Source organism: Capra hircus, chromosome 17 (genome assembly GCF_001704415.2).
Source record: "Capra hircus breed San Clemente chromosome 17, ASM170441v1, whole genome shotgun sequence".
Lineage (NCBI taxonomy): Eukaryota > Metazoa > Chordata > Mammalia > Artiodactyla > Bovidae > Capra > Capra hircus.
The window spans coordinates 64,336,755-64,362,640 of record NC_030824.1 but is presented as its reverse complement, the minus strand read 5'-3'; the positions used below and the strand labels follow the sequence as shown (position 1 = coordinate 64,362,640).

Here is a 25,886-nt window from a genome sequence, read left to right as displayed (position 1 = left end):
ACCTGGGTTCGATCCCTGGGTCAGGAAGACCCCCTGGAGAAGGAACTGGCACCCCACTCCAGTACTCTTGCCTGGAAAATCCCATGGACAGAGAAGCCTGGTGGGCTACAGTCCATGATTGCAAAGAGTCAGACATGACTGAGCAACTTCACTTTCACTTTCTATGTGTAACTTTTTGAGGGCTGCCAGACTGTTTCCTAAAGTGGCTCTGCCATTTTATGTTCCTACCAGACATGTATGTGGATTGAAAATTCTCCATATCCTTTAGCATCTTTTATTGCCTAGCCTTTTTATCTTAGTCATGCTGGTATGTGTTAAAAGACATCTCATTGAGATTTTAATTTACTTGTTCCTAATGACTAATAAGGTTGAATTCTTTTTTTCATTTTCATATATATCATTTGTATCTCTTCTTTGGAGAATGTCCTTTAAAAAATTGGGCTAATTGTATCTTATTTTTTAAGTTCTTTATATATTCAGAATATAAGTCCCTTACCAGATATGTGATTTACAAACATTTTCTCTCATTCTGAGAGTTGTCTTTTACTTTCTTGATGATACGCTCTGAAGCAGAACAGTTTTTTATTTTGGTAAGGGCCGATTTATTTTTTCAGTTGTCTCTTGTATATCTTGGTATAAGCAACACTCTAAGAAACCATTGCTTAACACAATGTCACAATAGTTTAATCCTCTTTAAGGATTAAATTTTTAAAATTTAATTTTCTCTGAAGTTTTCTTTGAAGAGCTTTATAATTCTAGTTCTTACTTTAGATCTAGGATCCATTTTGAGTTAATTTTTTATATGGCATAAAGTAGGGTTCAAATTTTTTCTATGGCAAAGACAATTCTTTCTCTATTGAATCATCTTGGTACTTTGCCTGATAGAATTTATGATAGAATTTACCAAACTTTGCCTTGTTTTGTATAAACTGGATCTGTCCTCCTATGGTTGGAGGACAGGAACTATGTTTTGTTCATTGAAGATGAGAAAACCTATATAAGCCATAGAGCCCCAGAGTAAATATTTCTTTCCCTCTTTTGAATTTCCCCACAGCACTTGGTGCGATGTTTGTCTTACAATAAGTACATAAATGTTTGTCGAATGGAAAATGTGCTTGAGCCCACACCTGGAAAGAAGGGCATAGGTTCCTTAAGCTCTGATCGAATGGGATGTTCAGAACACTTTCAGCTCTTTTCAAACTAAAACTCTGAGTCGTGGAGACCCCAACAAGTTGAGAAGTTGTGCTGTCGTCAAGGTCATCACCAGTGTTACTCATTCAGTCGTGTCCGACTCTTTGTGACTCCAGGGACTGCAGCCCACCAGGCTCTTCTGTCCATGGGATTTCCCAGGCAAGAATACTGGGGTGGGTTGCCATTTCCTTCTCCAGGGGATCTTCCTGACCCAGGGATTGAACCTGGGTCTCCTACATGGCCGGCAGATTATTTACTGCAGTCAAGGTAGGGACTTCCAAATGACTCCTTATTCTCTAAGGTACGTGACAAATATGTTTCCACTTAAAGTGACTCTAAACACTGAAAACAACCCTCAAGGTCTAGAATCTTTTTTTTTTTCTTCTAGTTTCTTCTTCAAGTTGTCCAGATGTCTACTTATCTGCTCAGTTGCTAAGTTGTGTTTGACTCTTTGCGACCCCATGGACTGTAGTCTGCCAGGCTCCACTGACCACAGGATTTTTCAGGCAAAAGTACTAGAGTGAGTTGCCATTTCCTCCTCCAGGGGACTTTCCTAACCCAGGGATCGAACCTGTGTCTCTTAGGTCTCCTGCATTAGCAGATGGATTCTTTACCACTGAGCCACCTGGGAAGCCTATTTAACTGCTAATGCAGTAATAAAATTTCACTTGTGAATTTGACCTCAATTCCAGATAATTGACTGTAGTTCTAACCTTCCTGAAAGCAGAAAGATTTTTTTCTGGAAGCAACAATCACTATTAAAAAAGGCAAAGAGCGCTCTGGTTTTGCCAGCAATTCTATTTTCAGTGACCCCTTTCTCCCTGTCTTTTTCTCCCACGCTGAACGTTAGGAGACCTCACAAGCTTTCAAAAATAGAGCGAGAGGTTGAAGATAAAGGCCTGTTCATTCTACTGGGGAGTGTCCCACCGAGTCATGTCCAGACAGTGTCTCCGCTGCTTGGATATCTTTTTCTGAGATTTCAGAATCTGCCTCTTTATGTGCCAAAGTGTGTATGTGCAAGTATGAATCTCAGATGTGTTCTAAATGGATACACATAATTAACTTTCTTACCTCCTTCTTCTCAGCTTTATTGAAGTGCTTCAAATGACAGTTTCTGACCCTAGAGTCACTGCTCTGTCACTTCACCATATTGCCTCCCTGCAAATAATCAGGTACCAGGCTCTTAAATACATTTTCTTCTAAAGATGGTGGCCACTTCCTAACCCTAAGTTACCTAGAATACAGGGTGACTCTATCGAAAAAAAAAGTTGCTTATTAGACTTTACATATTTTGGAGCAGTTTCTGGTTCACAGCAAAACTGAGCAGAAGATTGAGATTTTCCATATCTCTCGGCCCCTTCACATGCACAGCCTCCCCCATTATCAACAGTCTCCACAGAGTGGTACATTTGTTACCACTGATGAATTTACATTGTTGTTCAGTCCCTGAGTCCTGTCAAATTCTGTGACCCCATGGACTGCAGCACGCCAGGCTTCCTGGTCCTTCATCTTCACCCAGAGCTTGCTCAAACTCATGTCCATTGAGTCTGTGATGCCATCCAACCATCTCATCCTCTGTCGTCCCCTTGTCCTCCCGCCTTCAATCTTTCCCAGCATCCGGGTCTTTTCTGATGAGATCTAATGAAGAACCTCATCCGGTTCTTTGCATCAGGTGGCCAAATTATTGGAGCTTTAGCTTCAGCATCAATCCTTCTAAGAAATATTCAGGGTTGATTTCTTTTAGGATTGACTGTTTTGATCTCCTTGCATCCCAAGGGACTCTCGAGAGTCTTCTCCGACACCACAGTTCAAAAGTATCAGCTCTTCAGCGTTCACATTGACACATCATAATCATAATCGCTTAAGGTCTGTGGTTTACGTCACAGTTCACTCTCGCTGTTGTACATTCTGCGGGATTGGACAAATGTGGAATGACATGTATCCACCATATAGTATCATACAGACTGGCTTCACCGGAGAAGGCAATGGCACCCCACTCCAGTACTCTTGCCTGGAAAATCCCATGGACGGAGGAGCCTGGTGGGCTGCAGTCCATGGGGTCGCTAGGAGTCGGACACGACTGAGCGACTTCACTTTCACTTTTAGGCACTGGAGAAGAAAATGGCAACCCACTCCAGTGTTCCTGCTTGGAGAATCCCAGGGACTGGGGAGCCTGGTGGGCTGCCATCTATGGGGTCGCACAGAGTCAGACACGACTGAAGCGACTTAGCAGCAGCAGACTGGCTTCACAGCGTTAAAAATCCTGTATGCTCTGCCCAGAGGTTGGATTTAAAAGGGCGAGAAGAGAGGGAAAGGGAAAAACCGGGGCAACGCAGAGGCGCCACCAAACTCCCAAGTTCGTTTCTAAGTTCACATGCTCCAGCTGGCCCATCTCTCCAACTCAACTCTGGGCAGGTTCCTCCTCCTCCTTTTGTTTAAGTGTCAAGCAAATGGGTTTCCTGTTGACACCGGAATATTGTGAAAGGGCAGGAAGAAGCCAGGCCACCTCCTCTTTCCCCCTTTCCTATCCCGTTTGTTTATTTTGTACCTGTCTGTTTTGGTGGCGCGGGTGCTCCCAGCGCGTGCGGCGGCGGGGCGGCTCGGCGGCCGGTAACCCCTCCCCGAGGAGGCGAGGCCCCGCCAGACCCCGCCCGATCCCGGCTCCGATCCGCCGGGCGGGGAAGGGAGCGGGAGAGCCGGAGCCCGGAGGAGGAGGCCGCCGGGGCGCGCGAGGAGGCGGGGAAGCCGGCTCGGCCCGCGCCCGGCCGCTCCCCCGCGGGCTGCAGGTGGAGCCGACGAGGGAGCCGACGAGGCAGCCGCTTCCGACGCCGCCGCTCCCCGGGGGCGCCTCCCAGGCCCGAGGCTGCGGGCGCGGGGCGCCGGGGCTGGCTGCCGGCGCGCGGGCCCGCGCGGCTAGTCCATGGCTGAGGGCCGGCGGCGGGAGGACGAGGACGACGAGCTGCGCGAGCGCCGCGAGCTCGGGGGCCCGCGCCGCGCCCGGGGCCGCGTGCTCTCCGGCCACTCGGCCGCAGGTGAGGGGCTCGGGCAGCGCGAGGGGAGGGACGGGGGCGCCGGGGACCCGGGGCCGCGCACGCCCTGCTCCGGACGCCGGCGGCTCCCTCGCCCGCGCGGAGGGGATCCGCACCTTCAACTCTCGGAGGCGAGCCGGAGGGAGACTGGCTTTCCTTCAATTCCCATCCTCACTTTGGGGCCGAGCCCCAGGAAATTCAGGATTATCTCTACCTGTTAGGGGCCCTGGAGCCGAAACTACATATTTTCCGTGCAGACTAAATCCAGGAGCTGCTGGCTTGGAACTCGTGGCTTCCTTATCTCTGGATGAGTCAGAGGCCGGTGAAGAATGCCCCCTCCCGATAGGTTTGCCAGGCTGTCGCAACCGAGTCTAAGCACGTGCTAATAGTCCAGTCGGGTTTGGGTTTCGGTGCCTGTTGAACTTCGGACCTGGGCCTGCCCTCCCAACCCCCAATGGCCCAAGTGCACCTAGTTTCTGTAGGACTTGCTTGAGAGTTACTTGGTGACACCACCCCCTCCTCGCCCCCCGCCTCCAGCCCAATCTCCCTCCTTTCCCCTCTCCCCAGTCCAGAGTAGCGTTCCAAAAAGTGATGCATTGGGACCGAGAATCATTTCTGGGTATATAACTGCTTTTGTGATCTTGTTTTTGGGTGCACAAAGGCGGTACGGATCAATGGTTTGGCGCAGAAGTGGAAGAGTGAGTAAGTGCACACCCACACCCCTTCACTTTCCGGGGGAGCTTTTCACTTAAACATAATAGAGAGGAAATTCTTTGGTCTTTGGTTCCAACTGGATAAGCCAGTTATCTGAAAACAAGAGGGAAGAGATGACAATAAAAGGGAGATAGAGGCGTGAGAAAGATTCCGATGTGCGCTTTCATTAAGGCCTCTTTAGAAAATGGAATACACGGGGGATTCCCGTAAACCATGGAGAAACTTTTCTATATGGCTCCCTAAAGGCTCCCTCAAGGAAAGCTGGAGAATTGAAAGAAGATCCTGAGTTTCTGGGGAACAAATGGAGGCTAGAAAATGGGATGAAAGGAAAGAGTTTGAGTGGAACGTGAAGAAATAGTTGATTTGATGCTCCTGGTAGGATCTTGAATCCTTAAAAATCATTCCTTTTGGAAGATGAGTCTTCTCATGTTGTCCAAATGTCAAATTCCATTTTTCCTTTTGTAAGTTTTTTTGAGGAAATCTAGATTCTTTGCTCTGGACTTCTTTCTAGCAATGAGTGTTACCATCTAAATATTTGCTACTTAGTGGGGATTATTAATGTCAGTAAGATTTGAGGACTAGGCAGTGAACAATGAATTGATATGAGAGAAATTAGAAAAGTATGTTTTGTACAATGTAAATTACTGCATGTTATTAATTAATTAAAAGCATTAAATGCTTTTTGTAATTTAAAAAAATCATTCCTTTTGCCCATTATTCTTTCCATCAAAATAAGGCATTTGACTAACCACACAAACACCAACCATTTGGAAGATAATGTCTTGATAGTTTTGTTTAGTATAAACCCAGATCTAATGAAATACTGGGTGATTGCTGGATATGAGTAAATAATTGATGGGAGAATACAATGAAAAACTTCAGAGATATTTCTGTTTTCCACTGATTTAAACATTCCTTGGACTCCTCTTATCTTCAGCAAAAAACTTCACATATGTTCTGTGAAGAGCCCTACCGAGGTCATACTAGATATGATACAGGTATATGTTCATCATTTAGTTGCAGTGTATGTGTTTCTTCCAAGGTCGGTGGGAATGGCATTTTGTAACTTGTTTTTGCCAGTTCTTTAATTTCCCAAGGCTACCAGGAGCTTTTCTAGGTTCCCTGATAATCTGTTGCTGTGAGGTGACGTGTTCTTTTTCACTCAGAAATTGGTGTTTGCAGTTTCTCACACTTTATATACCCTGCCTGGGATCAGGGGTGAGGAACAGAGATATTATGGAGTGGGCAGAGGGTTAAACTGGCTGTTTTAGCAGGCTTCTTTCTTTGGAGACACATTATTTAATAGTTTACATTTCTTTGCAAGCTGTGCTCCTCTTGCTCCTCATTAGTTTCCTGTGTGTTTTTCAGACTCCTTTGCATTCCTTACCAAGCTTGGGCATTTGTTAGTTACGTTTGTCCAAGGGAGAGAGCAGGAACTGGCCTAGAGGCTTCATGTTTCTCCCCCCACCCCCCTTAACCTGAACCGTGTTTAACGTCTTCATTGAATTTGTTAAAATATTGCTTCTGTTTTATGTTTTGGGTTTGGGGCTGTGAACCGTGTGGGGTCTTAGCCCCCTGACCAGGGGTCTAACCCATACACCCTGCGTTGGAAGGTGAAGTCTTACCCACTGGGCAGCCAGGAGAGTCTCCCGTCTCCTCTTTCTACTGTTTCATCTTTCCTCTTGTCATCCCCTCTCTCCTTCCTCCACCACCTCACAATCTAAGGATTTTTTCCATTTTTCTTTGATCTCACAGAGCTTGACTTAGGGTGACCATAAACTTAGGGTGTATGGACTTGAGGGTGTCTGTGAATTCCTTCTCTCCCTGCTAACTAACTATATAGGTGTGGTTGTGGAAGTGCCTTTTTTTTTTTTAAACTTTGCAATGTATATTCAGGAGAACCTGTAAATATAAAACCTGTAAATCATAAAGTAAGACTCTCATAGCCTGTGCCCAGGTATTATCATTTCCCGAAGCAAACCTTGGTCTCTCCTAGTCATGACGTCTTCCTTCCCCTTGAGGGAACCACTTTTCCCCCCCTTCCTATGCAGTTTTACCTATACGTGTATGCGTGCATATAAGCATATGCATATATATGTGCATCCCTATTCAATATTGTTTAGTTTTACCTTACTAAGTATGATTTATTTAGTTATTTGACAACTTCACATGAGTGAAATCATCCTGTACATCTTCTTGAGTGTCATGCTTTCTTCATTCCATGTTAAGTTTGTAAGATGTATCCATATTGTTACATGCAGCTCTAGTTTCTTTCTTTGCATTCATATATCACATTTTTGCTTATTATTTTTTATTGATTTGTTGGAGTTTTTTACTTGCACAGGAATCTCAGCTTCCATTGGTTGCATGTGTTGTAGATTGTGCTTCCACTCTAGTTTATGTAAAAAAATTTTGTTCATGGTTTCTTTTGATGTAGAAATTCGTAATTTTCAGTGTAGGTAGATTTATGAATCTTTTTCTTTATAGTTAAGTGTCCCTCCTCTCCTCGCTGTCCTCCTTTGTTAAGAATGCTTTCTCTACCCCAAGGTCATGAAGATATTCTTTATCTTCTGTTTTGTCTACTAAAAGTTTTGTAGCTTTCTTTGGGGAGAGATGCCATAGCTTTCGTCAGAATCTCAAATGGGTCTGAGAACTCTGAGTGACCTGACAGCATTTTTATATTGTTTCTCCAAAGGGTGGCTGCTGCTGCTGCTGCTAAGTTGCTTAAGTCGTGTCCGACTCTGTGTGACCCCATAGATGGCAGCCCACCAGGCTCCCCCGTCCCTGGGATTCTCCAGGCAGGAACACTGGAGTGGGTTGCCATTTCCTCCTCCACTGCATGAAAGTGAAAAGTGAAAGCGAAGTCGTTCCAAAGGGCAGGGAGTACAACATTCCGAGGAGTGGTAGGCGTTTAATTTTGTGTGCTCAGCTGTGTGTCTGACTCTTTGGGACCCTGTGGACTGTAGCTGGCCAGGCTCCTCTGCCCATAGGATTTCCCAGGCAGGAATACTGGAGTGGATTGCCATTTCCTCCTCCAGGGGATCTGCCTGACCTTGGGATTGAACCCATGTCTTATGTGTCTCCTGTATTGCAGGAGGATTCTTTACTGCTGGCATTTGATAGGGTTTAATAAATATCAAATAAATTTACTCTGTGTTTGATGTGATTATGGTAAACTCTGGAAGGACAGATATAATTTCTCCCGTGTGTTCTGAGTAGAATAACTGATATTTTTAAGATGAGGTCACAATTAGACTTCATTGTGTTCTCTATGAACTGCTTCTTACATGTTGTCTTCTGTGAGGGAGGTGTTATTTTCTCCATTTTATAACTGAAAAGATTGAGGCTCAGAAATATTTTAAAAATATTTAAGTGACTTGCCCAAGATCCTTCAAGCTGTAAATGGCAGTATGGGGACTTGAATCCAGGTCTTTTTGACCTGAAAATCTGTGTTTTTCCAAGCTATCCTCCTGGCTACTAATAAAAGTCAGTTGCTTTGAATACTCCACATGTTTATACCTGCATGATGTTGCTTGTTATATTTTAGAAATACTTTTTACATTTACCTGGTGCTTTTCTACTTAGGAAGGACTTCCACAGCCTCATGGAACTTGATTGTTACAACAACCTGAGAAGGAAGAGGGTACATTTTTATTATTCCCATTTTAAAGACGAGTAAATCGAGACTCGGAAGTGTTTAAAAAAAAAACCTTAATCTAAAAAGAACACAGCTAGATATATAGCTGCAGCTCAGTTACTCTATTGGGTGTTTCAAGTCATGAACCATTGTTTATTTGATTCATACAACATGTCAGGTCAGACGGCCCAGAGTGTGTGGCTCTGCCTAATTAGTTGTATCATTCTGAAAACTACATGAATTCTTCTGGGCCACTAGCTTACAGTTTTTGTTATTAGATTTCCAAAGTTATCTAATTTCTTTTGAGAAAGTTATTATAAATCTCACAGAAACTATAGATATATGGACATGCTATTTAAAAATTCTCTACTCACCAAGTTCTTTAAGAACATCTACTAGTTATCCTGTCAACAAAAGGTATGCAAAATGTGTAGAAAATACAGGGAATACAGAGAAATATATAAAACAGGCTCCCTGCTTTTAAAGAACATGTCATAGAATTAGGGAAAGTAAGACTAATATACGTTAAAGAAATAAGTAAGATCAAGTAGTTCATGGTAACTATGAAATGGAGGTTAGCATAAGAGAATCAGACTGTCTTAGTTTATTTCTTGACTCAACCTCTTACTGTGTGACCTTGGACAGGTTATCTAACCTGTCTGTGTGTGTCCATTCTTTACTTGTCAAATGGGAATGTTAATAAAACCTATTGCATAGGGTTTGAGGATTAAGTGAATCAGTACACGTAATACCTTTAGAACACAGCTAGGCCCATAATAAATACTGCCTATAATGTTGTTAGTGTTTATGTATAATTTGGTTATTGTTAAAATATCTAACACTTTATTGAGTCTATTTTTTTCTTCACTTAGGAATAGTTGTGTAGTTCCAGGTTGGCAAAGAAAAAGGAGGTAAACCTGCACCTTCACCATTTCTAATCAAATGTATTTGCTTTGCTTTGGAATTCATGTATCTTTTTGAAATAGATCAATCTTACAAGACCATCAAAGACAGAGCCTAGTTCTTCACTTGACATTCCTTGCGCCATACAAGCTATTTTAATGTGGCTTGTCGTGATTTTTATTAATACCTTTTCTTCTTCGTCACAAAAGAAAAGCTCACTATTATGACATAATCATCGTGTTTAAAGTGATTTCAAACAAATCAAAGGGAAGTCGATGACTCCACACCCTATTTTTAGCCAGGGTGCATGCCTTCATTCTTTTTTTTCTCTTTTAATCTTGGCCACTGTTCATCCAAGGCTTCTATAACTTCACGGGCACGTTACGTTCTGGGGGCAACTCTGTCTCCCCTCAGAACGTTTCACCTTTACATGCAATGGTGTGTGTGTGCTAGGTTGCAAAAAAGTCATGTTCAACTTTTTGTGACCCAGTAGACTGTAGTCCTCCAGGTTCCTCTGTCCGTGGGCTTCTCCAGACAAGAATACTGGAGTGGGTTGCCATGCCCTCCTCCAGGGGATCTTCCCAACCCAGGGATCGATCTCACGCCTCTCGCATCTCCTGCATTGACAGGCGGGTTCTTTACAACCAGTGCCACCTGGGAAGCCCTACATTCAAGGGTACTTAAGAGTCTAATCCTCTGTGCACAGATCTCTGTTAATTAGCTTTAGCCTCCAGCAACTTACAGCATCTTTCTGGGCCTGAGTTTTTGCCTTATTAATTGAAAGGATGAGGCTTCCAACTTTACATTTTGTGATTCTAGGACATGAGCAGAAAAAGAACTTCTGACTTGGTTTACAGGAGTGTGCCAATGTGCAGGCTTACATCTAGGGTGTTTCTCCAGGCTCCTAGTGAAGTAATTTGTTGATGAAGGAGAAGCCAAAGGTACCAGGCTCAAGACATGCCTCACCTGGAGAAGGGCTGTCATGATAGCTTACGTTGTGTCTTTCAAGATGGGCACTTCACTGATCGAGGGATGGTACTCCGCTTTATCAGTGGAAGATGTGAGATGTGTTCTGGGGAAATTTATAATTCTCTTGTGTATATTCTGGGGGAATTTATAATACTGTACGATGCAAATGTTATCATTAAGTACAAGATGGAAATATATATCTAGCAGCTTCAGCGTGTGGAGAAGGCAATGGCATCCCACTCCAGTCCTCTTGCCCGGAAAATCCCATGGAGGGAGGAGCCTGGTAGGCTGCAGTCCATGGGGCTGAACAGAGTCGGACACGACTGAAGTGACTTAGCAGCAGCAGCAGCAGCTTCAGAGTGTAGAGCAGGGTGATGGGAAGGAAGGAAGGAGGCCTGGCCCTCTTATTTGAATGAAGGCTGAACGTCAGTTCCTGTCCCTCAGCCTCTGTGGGTCTCACCTTTAGGGGCTCTAGGCTTGCCTTTGGGTGGGGATGGGTGCATGGCTGGGGAGGAGTGAACAGGCAATAAAGCACTGTTTTTTCTTTTTTTTTTTTTGCAAGCAGAACTTTATTAAATGGGCAACAGATAGTACACCCTCCAGACATGATAGCAGCCGACCCTGGAGGAGTGGCTGTTTTCTTTTTTTAAGTGAACTTTTTTTTTTAGAATAGTTTTAGATTTACAGGAAATAGTTTTAGATTTACAGGAAAATTGTGAAGCTAGTACAGAAGGTTCCTATCTCCCACACCCATATTTCCCCTTTATTAACATCTCCTTAATTTTTACCTAATTTATTCTTGCTTTGCATGGTCCTATTACATATAGTTGTCATATCTCTTCAGGCTCCTCTTGGCTGTGACAGTGTCTTAGATTTTCCTTGTTCTTGATGGCCTTGACCGGGTTAAGGAGTACTGGTCAGATATTTTGTAGAATGTCGCTCTTCGGGGATCTGTTCTCATGTTTAGTCTGGAGTTTGGGGTGTTTGAGAGGTAAAGTTGTGTGTGTTTGTGTGTGTGTGTGTGTGTGTACGCGCACGTGCGCGTGCTCAGTCGTGTCCAACTCTGCATCCCTGTGGACTGTAGCCCACCGGGCTCCTCTGTCCATAGAATTTTCCAGGCAAGAATACTGGGGTTAACCATTTTCTACTCCAGGGAATCTTCTTGGACCAGGGATCAAACCCGAGTCTCTAGCATCTCCTGCATTGGCAGGCGGATTTTTTTTACCACTGAGTCACCGGGGAAGCCCATGACTTATATATTAACCACATGTTAAGGGTATAGTTTTCTCTTTTTTTTTTGAGTATAATTGCTTTACAATGTTGTGAAAGCTTCTGAGGTACAGCAAAGTGAATCGGCGCTATATATATACATACATCCCCGCCCTCCTGGCCCTCCCTTCCACCACCACCCCATCCCACCCAGCTAGGTCATCCCCGCGCACCCAGCTGCGCTCACTGCTGTACAGCAGCTTCTCACGGGCTGTCTTTTACAGAGGGTAATATATATAGGTTCAGCGCTGCTCTCCATCTAACCCCTCTCCTCTCACTGTGTGCACCTGTCTGCCCTCAGTGTCTGCATCTCTATCCCTGCCATGCAAATAGGTTCATCTGTACCGTTTCGCTAGACACCATGTATATATATATGTTAATATATGATATTTGTTTTTCTTTTTCTCACTTCACTCTGTATGACAGATTCTAAGTCCATCCACATCACTACAAATGACGCAGTTTCATTCCTTTTTGTGGCTGTGTAATATTCCACTGTGTATTTGTGCCACATTTTCTTTATCCGTTCATCTGTCCTGGGACATCTAGGTTGCTTCCATGTTCTGGCTATTGTAAATAGTCCTGCAGTGAACATTGGGGGTATATGTGTCTTTTTCATTTATGGTTTCCTCAGGGTATATGCCCAGTAGTGGGATTCTTGGGTCATATGGGAATTCTATGTTTAGTTTTTCTAAGGAACCTCCATACTGTTCTCCATGATGGCTGTATCAGTCTACATTCCTATAGATAGTACAAGAGGGTTCCCTTTTCTCCACATTAAGGGTATAATATTAACATCACTTATTACTGTTGGTGCTGGCCTTGATCACCTAACCAAGGGAGTGCTTGTCAGTTTTCTCTACCCCAAGGTCACTACCCCCTCCATTCACATCACAGGAACTAAAGGAAGTCACTATGCAGGCCACACTTAGAGTGAGAGTTTTGTTTCACCTCCCCAGGGGTAGATTATCTCCATAAGTTTTGTAGAATTCTGCACAGGAGATATCATTCTTTTTTAGTTTCTTTGGGCTCTCCAAAATCTCCATTGGGACTGTGTTTAGACCTTGCCTTTTGGGGAATGTGAGCTCAATTCCTCCACCCTAGTTCTGTCCAGAAAATCTGATGTGTCCTGATGTCTGGCACACACTTTCATAATTATAAAAGAAAGACATGGAATGCACATCCAGCTTGAGGTGGCCTGTGATTAAAACTCCTTCACACTAGTGTATCCACAGGTGCCAAGCACTAATATGAATTCCTTTCCAGTTTTGGAAATGGAGAGAAAGTTAGAGTATGAGAGGAATTTGGAAAAGCCCTGGACTAGGATAACCAAACAATGAATTAATATTTATCGTGCAGCTTCTAGGTGGTATTCTAATTGTCTTAAGTGTGTTTTTTTCCCCTTAGTCCTCATACCAATCCTATGAGATAGGTGTGATGATTCCCTTCATTTTGTCAGATGAGAAGCTGAAGGGGCTATTTACCTCGAAGGGTAAATAATCTACTCCAGGTCACACAGCTAGAAAGCAATGGAGTAGGTAGGATTCTGTGCAGATCCCTAGTTGCCTCCCCAGTATCCATTCCCACCTTCCTTAGTCAGTGGAACCCTGTCTGATGGACTGTGGCAGAGTACCCACCTATGAAACTGCTTCACCCAGCCTGCTAAGGAGAGGCAAGTAGAAGTTGTTGAGTGGGGCTTCTAGGAAAATTCTCTAAAGGGGACTCAAGTGTACAGAATATCCTTTTGCCCATATCCCCTTCTATCCCCCTCCTATCAGGAACAAGGGTGTGTGTGGTTCAGCAGCCATCCTGAGTCATGAGGGCACCTTGAGGATGGAAGCCACACACTGAGAACAGTGGAGCAGAAAAATACATGGACTCTCAGTTCCGGATGTTAATAAAGTCATCATGTGAGCTTTTGATTGCCTGCTTCTCCTTTATTTAAGAAAAACTGTCTTATTTAAGCCTCTGCTGCCGTGCATGTGTTCATGTGTGCTCAGCTGTGTCTGACTCTTTGCCATCCCAGAGACTGGAGCTCGCCAGGCTCCTCTGTCCATGGGATTCTCCAGGCAAGAACACTGGAGTGGCTTGCCATGTCCTATTCTAGGGGATCTTCCTGACCCAGGGATTGAACCCACGTCTCTTTCATCTCCTGCATCGACAGGTGGATTCTTTACCACTGGCACCACCTGGGAAACAACTGTTATCTTAGGTCTTTATAATTAGCAGTTGAATCCAATTCCTGGCTGGTAAAACTTCTGACTTGATCTTGTTTCTCCCTCCTTATCACTGGGCTAATTTGGTTACCATGAGGTTACCTTAGGATACCTAGGTTCTTGCTGCTATTTTGTGCTTTATTATAATGTGACCTTGGACAAAAAACTTAGATGTCCTTCCCTTTTGCATCTTTTGAATGGGAATTATTTATTCTCTAACTGCTCTACAAGTTTACTATGGGAAAAATGCCTATAAATGTCAGGTTCTCATGTGTAATGTACATTTCTTGAAGAGGGTCACGGTCATCCTTGTTTAGTGGGATCGAAAAGGAAACCTCTAGAATCTGAAAACAGTTTTCTGATTTTGTCATTTTGCCAAGTGCCATGTTTAATACTGCTCAGGGCACAAACAAACAGAAGCTGTGATGGGAGGTGGTTTTGTCCCTCCGCTGCATAGGAGCAGAGTCGCAGTGGCATCGCTGATGAGCCTGTAGCTTGTGCCAGAGCTGCTGCTTAAGATTCAGAGTTTGTGTCCAATATGGCTGCCTTCATCATGCTGGAGTGTTGTTTCCTGAAGATACATTAATCAAGGAATCGCTGTACTGGAAGAAAGCTAAATGCTTTTTCTCTGAGAGCCGGCCAAGAACAAGGGGCACAGAAGAAAACGTTTGCACGACACATGGAGAATTCTTTTTGCTGGCAATAAATATCCCCATTTCCAAAGAGTCCTCTGAAACTAGTACAGAGGTGTTCACAAAAATCTGGATGGCCCCTCACTCAGCTTGGGGCTGCCCAGGTAAAAGATCCTTTTTGGCCTTGTCACCGCACTCCTTGTGTCTTTACTTCCTCATGAGGAGTGTCCCTCAACACACCAGCTCCATGGAGATAACAAGTTATCTGGTCGATCTGCGTTACTCAGTTGAGGTATAACTCTTGCCAGTGGAAGGTGTGGTTTGTAAGTTAAATTCATTTGGAATAAGGAGTGGTAGTTCAAGTTTTAAAATGTGCAGACTTATATTTGAATAATACTCTTAATTAGAGGCTTCGTAATGGGAAATGCCTAATATCGCAAACATTTATCTTTTATGCTGATCTATTCCTCTTTCTTCTTGAGGTATTCAACTTGAAAACATGGTATGGTATTTCTTACACTTCTGTAGCAATGCTTTAAACTTTAAACAGTGCTTCTCAAACTTTAATATGCCTACAAATCCCCTGGAGAGCTTGTAAAACTGCCGATCTTGATTTCATAGGTTCGGGGTGGAGCCTGAGATTCTGCCTTTCTAACAGACTGTAGATGCTGCTTCTGCTACTGGTGCCTGGGTTACGCTTTGAGCAACAAGGCCCTCAGTTACTTCTGCCTCAGTATTGGAATTCTCAGTGCTGACTGGGCATTGGAATTAACTGAGGAGTTTTCAACAAGATGTGTGCTCACCCTACACTCAGATTTCCTGATTAAGTACTTTTGGGATGGCTGGAGAGCTGGAGTTTTAGAGTTCTATGTGAGGTGAGACTCACTGGCTTCATCTCCTATTTAGAAATGTGATGTTGAGTGGTTTCACTGTGCTTTCAAAAACTGTTAAGTTTTTGAACATGAATTATTATTTTTTTAAGTAATGAATTTAATTAATTGGTTTATGATTTTGGCTGTGCTGGGCCTTCTTTGCTGCACGCGGTTCTCTCTGATTGTGGCGAGCAGGGGCTACTTCCTAGTCACAGTGCTTGGACTTCTCATTGCAGTGGCTTCTCTTGTTCTGGAGCACAAGCTCTAGGGTGTGCGGGCTTCCATAATTTGGGCACATGGGCTTAGTAGTTGCAGTTGTTGGGTTCTAGAGCACAGGCTCGGTAGTTGTGGGATGTGGGCTTTGTTGCCCCACGAAATGTGGGATTTTCCCAGACCAGGGATCCAACTCGTCCCCTGAATTGCAACATGGGTTTTTAACCACTAGACCCACCAGGGAAGCCCTGAACTGTAATTTAAAACAAAAATTTATTTGTTTAGTTGTGGCATGTGAACTCTTAGTTTGGGTCTGTGGATCTAATTCCCTGACCAGGGATTGAACCTGGGCCCCCTGCCTGGAGTCTTAGCCAATGGAGCACCAAGGAAGTCCCTGTAATGTGTTTCCATCGTAAGTAATTTATGTTGTGTTGCCTTTCAGTCAAACAATAAGTGGAATCTACCCTGCATTTTATACATGGACTAGGTACAGTCCCTGTGTTATCCATGGGGCTTCCCTGGTGACTCAGATGGTAAAGAATCTGCCTGTAATGCAGGAGATCCCCTGGAGAAGGGAATGGCTACCTACTCCAGTATTCTTGCCTGGAGAATTCCATTGACAGAGGAGCCTGGCAGACTACAGTCCATGGGGTCATAAAGAGTCAGGCACAACTGAGTGACTAACGCTTTGTGTTATCTATAGCTTAAGAAGACTCCTGGAGAAGGAAATGGCAACCCACTCCAGTATTCTTGCCTAGAGAATCCTGTGGACAGAGGAGCCTGGAGGGCTGCTGTCCATAGGGTCTCATAGAGTCGGACACGTCTGAAGAGACTTAGCATCAGCAGCAGCAAGAAGACTCCACATAAAGAATGATGTAAGGGCCCATCATTGAAGTAACTGGGAAGTAATGTGTGTGATAGTTATGTCCTTTCAGATTGTAAGAAATAGTGGCCTGTTCTGCTAACCTCAGATGGGAGGTTAATGGGAGGCTTACTACAAGGATATACCAGTAAGTGAAGAGGAACTAAAAAGCCTCTTGATGAAAGTGAAAGTGGAGAGTGAAAAAGTTGGCTTAAAGCTCAACATTCGGAAAACGAAGATCATGGCATCTGGTCCCCTCACTTCATGGGAAATAGATGGGGAAACAGTGGAAACAGTGTCAGACTTTATTTTTGGGGCTCCAAAATCACTGCAGATGGTGATTACAGCCATGAGATTAAAAGACGCTTACTCCTTGGAAGAAAAGTTATGACCAACCTAGATAGCATATTGAAAAGCAGAGACATTACTTTGCTGACTAAGGTCCGTCTAGTCAAGGCTATGGGTTTTCCAGTGGTCATGTATGGATGTGAGAGCTGGACTGTGAAGAAGGCTGAGCGCCGAAGAATTGATGCTTTTGAACTGTGGAGTTGGAAAAGACTCTTGAGAGTCCCTTGGACCGCAAGGAGATCCAACCAGTCCATTCTGAAGGAGATCAGCCCTGGGATTTCTTTGGAAGGCCTGATGCTAAAGCTGAAACTCCAGTACTTGGGCCACCTCATGCGAAGAGTTGACTCATTGGAAAAGACTCTGATGCTGGGAGGGATTGGGGGCAGGAGGAGAAGGGGACGACAGAGGATGAGATGGCTGGATGGCATCACTAACTCGATGGACGTGAGTCTGAGTGAACTCCGGGAGTTGGTGATGGACAGGGAGGCCTGGCGTGTTGTGATTCATGGGGTCACAAAGAGTGGGACACTACTGAGCGACTGAACTGAGTAAGTTGGAAGACAGGAAGTAGCATCAGAAGTCATTTGGAAATATAGCAAAAAGTTATTTGGAAACACGGCAAATAGTTTCCCCAGAGAACATTCCTTTGTAAGTTGGGAAGACTGTTATTCATTATGTTACTGTCACCACGGTCATCATTTTGGTGACTCAGTTTACCTCTGTCTCCTTCCATAGCTCTGGTAAGTCTCTTCAGTCGTGTCCGACTCTGTGCGACCTCATAGACGGCAGCCCACCAGGCTCCCCTGTCCTTGGGAGTCTCCAGGCAAGAACACCAGAGTGGGTGGCCATTTCCTTCTCCAATGCATGAAAGTGAAAAGTGAAAGTGAAGTCGCTCAGTCGTGTCCGACTCTTAGCGACTCCATGGACTGCAGCCCACCAGGCTCCTCCATCCATGGGATTTTTCCAGGCAAGAGACTGGAGTGGGGTGCCATTGCCTTCTCCATCCATAGCTCTAAACTTATTGAATAAATGACTCTTGTTTTTGTTGTAGTCAGCCTCCCCAAGGAAGAGCCTCTAAGTAGGTTGTCCAGCTAGGGTCCTGCACAGAGCGTCCCCTTGGGGCAGAAGCTAATGACACAGTACAGATAGGTACCTTTAAGGAGGAGGATGGTAGAGTCTTGTGGTACTCACCTGGCCACCTGCATGTGAGAGTTGAGAATTACCTCTGACAAAAGCAGACACCTGCAGCTGCTTCTGTTGTAACAGCACAGCGAGTTCAGCCCTGCCCAGCAGCTACTGCTGCCCGTTACTACTTGGTGCCCTGTTACCAGGCAGTGAGTCCTGCTCTGCCATTGGTGAGTGCCCCACCGGGCCCCACCCACCAGCACCCAACTGTCAGGGAGCCCCGCCCCCCGTAGGGTCCTGCTCTGCCATTGGTGAGTGCCTCACCAGGCCCCGCCCACCACCCCCCAACTGTCAGGGATCCCCCAGTAGGGTCCTGCTCCACCACTGGACAGCACAGCAACTACTGCTGCCCCGTTACTACTTGGCGCCGTTACCAGGCAGTGAGTTCTGCTCTGCCATTGGTGAGTGCCTCACCAGGCCCCGCCCACCAGCACCCAGCTGTCAGGGAGCCCCCGGTAGGGTCCTGCTCCACCATTGGACAGCGCAGCAGCGGGTCCTGCCTACAAGCAGCCGGCCGTTAAGGAGCTACGGTTAGTGAGGGGAACTAGACAACGGTGGAGTGGTGGTGGTGAGATGGAGAGTGAGGTGAGAGACGGATCCCGGCCTTCTCCCTGAGGCCCTCCATCTGACCCGGCCGTGGGCCAGCGGGTGAGCGGGGGGCCCAGAATGGGCTTAGCGTTGTGTCCTGCAGGGCTCAGAGCCCTGACTGCGGCTACCAACTCGCTCGGCCCAGCCCTAGAGGCAGCGGTGAGCCTCTCCACTACCCCTGTCAACGCGACCTAAAAGCACTGGCAGTTTGCCTGGGTCACAATCTATGGGACCTGTTTTTGGGTGGCTTAAGGAACCTGAGGGCCAGTAGGTTGGGCGCCTGGCTACCTCGGAGATGAAAGTTTCAGTGACTTTGGGGTTCTTAGGGCATGAGCCACCCATCTTCTTGTGTGAACCTTTCTCCGTTCCAGACTCCAGTGTTTGTGTTATTTGGCCTCACTGTGTTGTACACTTAGACTTGCGTTGTTCAGTATCATTGTCACATGAGACTTTGGGCTTGGGGTGCATTCTGAGGTTAGTTATGAGGGTGAGAAGGTAAAACCGGTAGATTCCATGCATGACCTGAACACCCTTTCGTTACTGAGTAGCATGGGGAAAGATGTATTTTGTTCGTTGTTACAGTCTCGTAAACCACAAGGGTGCCTGGCACACATGTTCAATGCATGTCAAATAGAACACAAATAGAAAATGTTTTTAACGATTTAAGGTTGTCTTTATTGTTCATTTGATTACATTTTATTCTAACCCGGATCCTGTGTACACCACAATGGTGAGGGAATTTTATACTCTACGAGTGTCTCACTGAAACAGCACGTTCCAAGATCGCAAGAAGTTTTCTTGTTTTTAGTAGTGATGAGGATATGTTTGCCACTTGGTGTCATCAGTATGGCTGGCGCCAGGCTCCAGGCTGAAGTGGATAGGAAGCTCAGCCATCAGGGTCCTTCCTGACGGCCTCCCTCGAGAGCCCCCACGGCCCCGCGGCGGTGGTTGCTTCTCTGGGAGGTGAGCCGCCCCTCCCGCCCCAAAGCGCCGCCACCCTGGGTCCCAGTCACCTCTGCTCTGAGCGGTTTGGCCAAGGAAAGGAGGCCGCTTTTCAGGTAAAGAGGGAGACACTGGGAAGATGGGAGTCGCTGTTACAGCAGCTGCTGCCTCTTAAAAAGCTCCAAACCCCTTATCCGTGGAATGGGAGGAGGTTGGATGGTAAGGATATTCCTGAGGAGGGACGGACCAGCTGATGATGGACGGGATGTAGGCAGCGCAGCGAGGGCCAAGTCCAAGGATGCTGACCTGTCCTGACTTGGGAAAAGAAGCTTCCGGTTGATACCTTCCCCTGGAGAGGGCAAATGATACACAAGGTTGAGTATTAAATCTTAATTAGAGCCTGTTTGCTTTTCCTGTTAAGCAGTGTGGAGAGTATTCACGTAGCACTGGGAACAAGCCCTTCAGTACCTCCTTGAGCGCATGAATTGTGTAAACCTTGAGGAACATATTTGGTACTGATCACCTCATAGGTTTCTGGTGAATGTTTAATAAAGGTAATGAAAAATTAGGGGTTTTAAGCGCAATAGTCTTTCTTTGCTTTTTTCATTGAAAACGAGGTTTAAGTAGGTTTTTTAAAGTACCAACTTTTTAGCATGTCTGAACAAAACATTTTATTGATCAATCAGTAACTAATTTGGTGTGTAAAGTATGCCAGGAACTCTTGTAACTAACACAGAAAGTTAGGTTGTTTTCAAGATGAGAACAATGAGGCAGAGAGAAGTAGAGCTGGAATTTGAACTCCTGCAGTCTTTTTTTCTCCTTTAATTTTTAAATTTACGTACATAAATTTACACACATAAGGTTGACTTCTTTTGGGTACATAGTTTTGTGAGCTTTAATAAAGGTAATCACCTTTATTGTATGTAATACAGTTGTATGATTACACACATGTAATCACCTCCATAGTCAGAATAGAGAAGTTTCATCACCTTGAAACTCCTGCGCTTCCTGTTGCAGTCAAATCTTCCCTATACCCTGTAACTCCTGATCTGTTCCATGTCTTTGTAATTTTGCCTTTTAATGGAGTCATTTCATCCTGCACAGTGTGGAGATTCATTCATGTTGTTCCATGTGTCAATAGTTTGTTCCATTTTGCTGATATTCAGTATTCAGTATTCTATGAATGCACCACAGTTTTGTTTAGGATACTTAGGTGATTTTCAGGTTTTGATGTTTGTGAATAAGCTGCTCTAAACATACAGGTTTTTGCATAAACATAAGTTTTTATTTCTCTAGTTTTGAGTACCTGGACATTGTTTTGTTGGGTCATATGGTAAGTGTATGCTTAACTTTATAAGAAACTACCAAAGTGTTTTCAGAGTTGTGTCAAACCATTTTGCATTATCATCAGCAATGGATAAGAGTTCGAGTTGCTCTACATCCTGATCAGCCTTTGGTATTGTCAGGTTTTTTGCTTTGGCTTTTGTTTTAGTCTTTTAGGCTTTTTGTTTGATGAATGTGTAGTGATATTTTCTTGTGGCTTTAATTTGAATTTCCTTAATGTGTAGTGATGTTGAACATCGTTTCATGTGGTTAATTGCCATCCATTATATCATCTTTGGTGAAGAAAGTCAAATCTTTGCCCATTTTAAACTTAGTTTGTTTCCATATGATGAAATTGTAGAGTTCTCTATATACTTTGCATTCAGTTATTTTGCTGGATGTAAGATATGAAAATATTTCTCCTGGTCTGCCATTTACTTTTTCATTCTGTTAGCAGTGTCTGTAGCTCTTTGAACTTCCTGAAAATAGTTGATTTAAAGTCTTTGTCTGTGCTGTGCTTAGTTGCTCAGTCGTGTCTGACTCTCTGTGGCCCCATGGACTCTAGCCCGCCAGGCTCCTCTGTCCATGGGGATTCTCCAGGCAAGAATCCTGCAGTGGGTTGCCATGCCCCCCTCCAGCAACTAATATATTTATTTGTCTGTAAATGATTTCAATAAGCTTTCTCTGGCTAGCCGCTTTTCAGGGTTTGGATCTTCCCAACCCAGGGATCAAACCCAGGTTTTCCACACTGCAGGCCTGAGCCACCAGGGAAACTCTAGTGAGTCCAGTATCTGGGCTCTCACAGAACTGTTTATGTTGATCAGTTTTTTTCTGTGCATGTGCCTCAGAATTTTATGTTGGAAGCTGGACATTTTGAATATTACAATATTACAGCTCTAGAATCAGATTCTTCTCCCTAGGGTTTATTATTGCTGTTATAATTGTTGTCACTTGTCTAGTAATTTTTCTGAACTAATTTTGTAAAGTGTATAATTTTTGTGTGATGTGTGACACTGAAGTCTCAATTTCATTAGCTTAGTGGCCAGCTAGTGATTAGACAGTTTTCCTTAAATGCCTGGAACAACAACAAAAAACCACCAAAAACCTCCCAGTCATTGCAGGGGGGCTCTGTGTGTGTATCACAGCATACCTTCAATACTCAGCCAAGTAGTGTACAATTCACCTTAGCCTTCACTTTCTACTTGTGCAGAGCTTGTAGGTCAGTCACAGATGAGAGCTTAGGGCCATCTCAGATCCTTTCTGAGCTTGAACTCATCCTGAGAATGCACACGGACTTTCTGATTCCCAGGAATATGTGGGAGCTTTTCAAAGCCCTTATTCCCCAAAGCATCTCATCCTCTAGCCTTTCCTCCCAGTTTCTTTGGTTAGTCTGTTGTTTGCCCCAACTATTATCCATTGACTCATGCAGCAGCAACTAATATATTTATTTGTCTGTAAATGATTTCAATAAGCTTTCTCTGGCTAGCCACTTTTCAGGGTTTGGAGAGTTTTGAGTTAGGCAAGATAAAGACAAGTATTTTGTGCTGGCCTTCTGAGGTGCCACCAGACAAGTCAAAACAAATTATTACAATTCTTTGTGAATGAAGTCTTTTCTGCTCCCTCTGGTACTAGTACTGGTACTAGGTAGACAGGTTATTATTTTCAAGGCTACCACTGAGCTAGAGAATGCGGGGTGAGACCAGGGTTGGTTAAAATGCCACAAAGCTTGCTACTCCAACCAAAACTCGCCTTGTTTTTCTTGACTGTTTCATTGTACTTAAATGCATCAAGTGGTCGCTGCAAACTTTTGGTTAGTTTATAGAGTTCAAAAAAAGGTGATTCTGCCAGTTTCCATTTTCCAGTTTCCAGTTTTCCATTGCTTTTCTGGAGAATAGAATCTTGAGGTTCTTTACTCGGCCATTTTCACTGATGGCACTCAGTATGGATTTAAAAAGTAACTAATTAAGATTGTCGGTCTTTTTATGAGCAAAGTGGCCAAGTTTTTCCCAATAAAATACTGAAAGAGAAGGTGTGGATAGGATAGTCTTACTTATTTTGAAGTGTTTGTATATCCTACAGTAGCATTATCAAGGTATTCGGTGCTGGGGTCAAGACCCTTTTTCATTTAAACCCTGCATAGACAGCTTGCTTATTTTAGTTCCAGGCACAGACACCCCCTAGCCTGCTGTTACTTTTATTTATTTATTTATTTTCACTTAAAAAAAAAAGATAATTTATTTATTTTAATTGGAGGCTAATTACTTTACAGTATTGTGGTGATTTTTGCCATATATCATGTGAATCAGCCATGGGTGTACATGTGTCCCACCATCCTGAACCCCTCTCCCCTCTCCCTCCCCACCCCATCCCTCGGAGTTGTCCCAGAGCACCAACTTTGAATGCTCTGCTTCATTAATCGAACTTGCACTGCTGTTACTTTTAAAAACCTGATTTTCAAGGAATATCTGGCCAGGAGAATCCATATTCCCCTTTGCTTTTTAAAGAATGACTCTGAGAACGTAGCTTTGTTGCTACGTTCTGATATAAATCAGTCATTGTTAGCACTGGGGAGGGGAATTGAGGGCACGGGGTGTCACTTTATACACTTCTGTATTGAGTTTCCTCCAATGAGTATTACTTTGAAAGTTAAAAGAAAGGGACAATAAATTTAAAATGCCATGTGAAATAATTGCTGACCTAGTGTATTTGTTGCTCATGTTGTGGTATTTTTTTTTTTTTAACCTGTTTTGCCTTAAGATGAGCTACTGCAGTGGCAAATGCTGTCATGTTGATAAAAGAAATGATTGATGCGTGTTAGAGAAAATGATAGTAGGAAAGAAGTCTATAATTGTGTTTCCTCTGAAGATCATTTTTCAAACACTGGCTAATTTATCATTTGGTCACCTATTCCGTCTTATGGCATTCATTGTTTTTATGAAAGCCATAATCATTTAAAATGCAAATCCTCACAACCACACTGTTGAAAACTGTTTAACATAATCAAAACCTACCCTTTGTGTTCTCTACTATTTTTCTTGTGTGTTTCGTCTCCAAGTGGTGACCCAACAGAATCTATTCCAGAAAAATGGATTCAGGAGACCTGCATTCTAACACGCAACTTGCCACCAGCCAGCTGTGTGTCCTTGATTTAATCTCTCTGGGTCTTAGAGTCCTCATTGACAATATGAACAATTTAGACCCGGAATCTGAAAACTGTATTTCTGTGGTCCAAATCTGGCTCACTTCTTGTTTTTGTAAATAAAGTTTTATTGGGACAGTCACGCTTATTCGTTTATATATTATTTATGGCTGCGTTTGTGCCATATCTGCAGAGCTGAGTATTTGTAACAGGGTCTGTGTGGCCTGTGAGCCTAAAGTATATACTGTTTATCCCTTAAAAGAAAAGTTTGCTGACTCCAGACTATTAATTTTTCTTTCAGGTTTAATTTTTTTTTTTTAATTTTTGGATGCTTGGGCCAATTATTTCTTTTTTCCAATTAGATTGCTTCTTAGGAGATCACCAGAAAAATTCAGCTGGAGGAGGGGAAATACAGATCACACATTGTTATTTGTTAGACACCTATATCCATCATACATCTGGCATATTTTGTTACTGCTGCAGTTATAAACAAGTGAGCTCAGCCTCACTTGTCTTATTCATTCTGGGATCCTGGCTGTAGGTGTAATCCCTTACTGGGAAAAGGAGCAATGAACAAATCATGTGCCAGTTTTTAAAACTTCTCAGAAGTAGGTGTGTATTACTTCTACTCACATTGGCCAGCTGGATGTTAGTGGTGCAGGGAAGGGTAATCCTTCTGTAGGAGGCCCTGCAAATCACCTGGTACCTTGAGTGGGTGGATCATCTTTCTGCATGGAGAGCTGGGAAACACTGGGAACAACATCATCTACTATAGCTTCTTTAAAGGTTCCCTAATGTGAGCAAACTAAAACTAATGGCAAAAACTTGCTTTTAGAATTCTTTGTGTGTTACATTTTTAATGAATGCTCTGCAGCTAACAAGTAACTAGAAACTGGCCTGTTGAGCTTTTGGAGCATATTCTAATTCTCTCTACTTACTTATTTAACAAATGCTCATTGTGAGAATGTAATATCTGTTTGGATTTCTTTTTATAGACTCTTGATGTCTTTAACTTATAATTCTCACCCCTAAGCTGCCTTTTCCAAGGTCCCATGTCTCACTGGGACAGTAACACAGCTCAAGTTACTGAAACCAGAAACCTGGGTGAAATTCTTAAACTTCCTCCCTTACCAGGATTACTTCTGTCTAACCAGGCAGTTACCAGAGTCTATTGAATACATCCCCTCTACAGCCCTGACTCAGTCCTCCTCCCTCCTACTACCATCCTGGACCAAGCATCTCTCACCATTCCCAACAGCCTTATAACTAACTAGGCTTTCTACCTCCTGTAATTCATTCTCTATACAGTGACCAAAGTGATTTTTCTAAAATGCGAACTGATCATGTTATTCCTCTGCATTAAAACCTCTGTGTCTTATTTAATCTACCTCTTAACGCTCAGATTTCTTAGCATGGCCTTGAACCGTTTCTTTCTTTTTTTCCTGGGAATTCCCGAGTCAGTCCTGTTATACTTAACTTACCTTCTTGGCTGGAAAATATAATTGTTGTTCTGGAAAGATTTTTCTCGACTGTATCTGATGAACTCACATAGCATTTGGTAGATGTTTTTCACTTGAAGAGACTCAAACACTAGATAAAAAGTACTGCGCAGAGCTGACTGTGTGCAGTGTGGAGGGTGCGCTCATCCTCATGCCCAGTGGATTGCCCTTTCCTGGAAGGGCTTGACTAAGCCAGATGGGCTCCCGAAGAAAGGCTGATTGACACTGGTTTTGTTCTACTTTCACTGAGACCTGTTTTTAGAAGTTTAAAATGTGCCCGTTTTGGAACTTGTCATTTATTGGTCCTCTTTTCAGTGAGCTAACATATTTTTCCTTATGATACCAACTCAGCAGC

The 25,886-nt window shown here is 43.9% G+C and overlaps 1 protein-coding gene across 5 annotated transcripts in view; it reads left to right on the top strand.

Annotated features, from left to right (window-relative positions):
- The window catches only part of SH3D19 (SH3 domain containing 19), a 213,584-nt gene continuing 191,777 nt past the window's right edge, over nt 4,080-25,886 (top strand). For 2 of the 5 annotated variants that reach the window (XM_018061592.1, XM_018061591.1), the window contains exon 1: nt 4,081-4,223. In XM_018061592.1, the coding sequence (XP_017917081.1) occupies nt 4,112-4,223 (112 nt within the window). In that variant the 5' untranslated portion in view covers nt 4,081-4,111. Of the gene's footprint in view, nt 4,224-25,886 lie in introns of all 5 variants that reach the window. The other 3 variants (XM_018061594.1, XM_018061593.1, XM_018061597.1) reach the window with 3 other exon arrangements.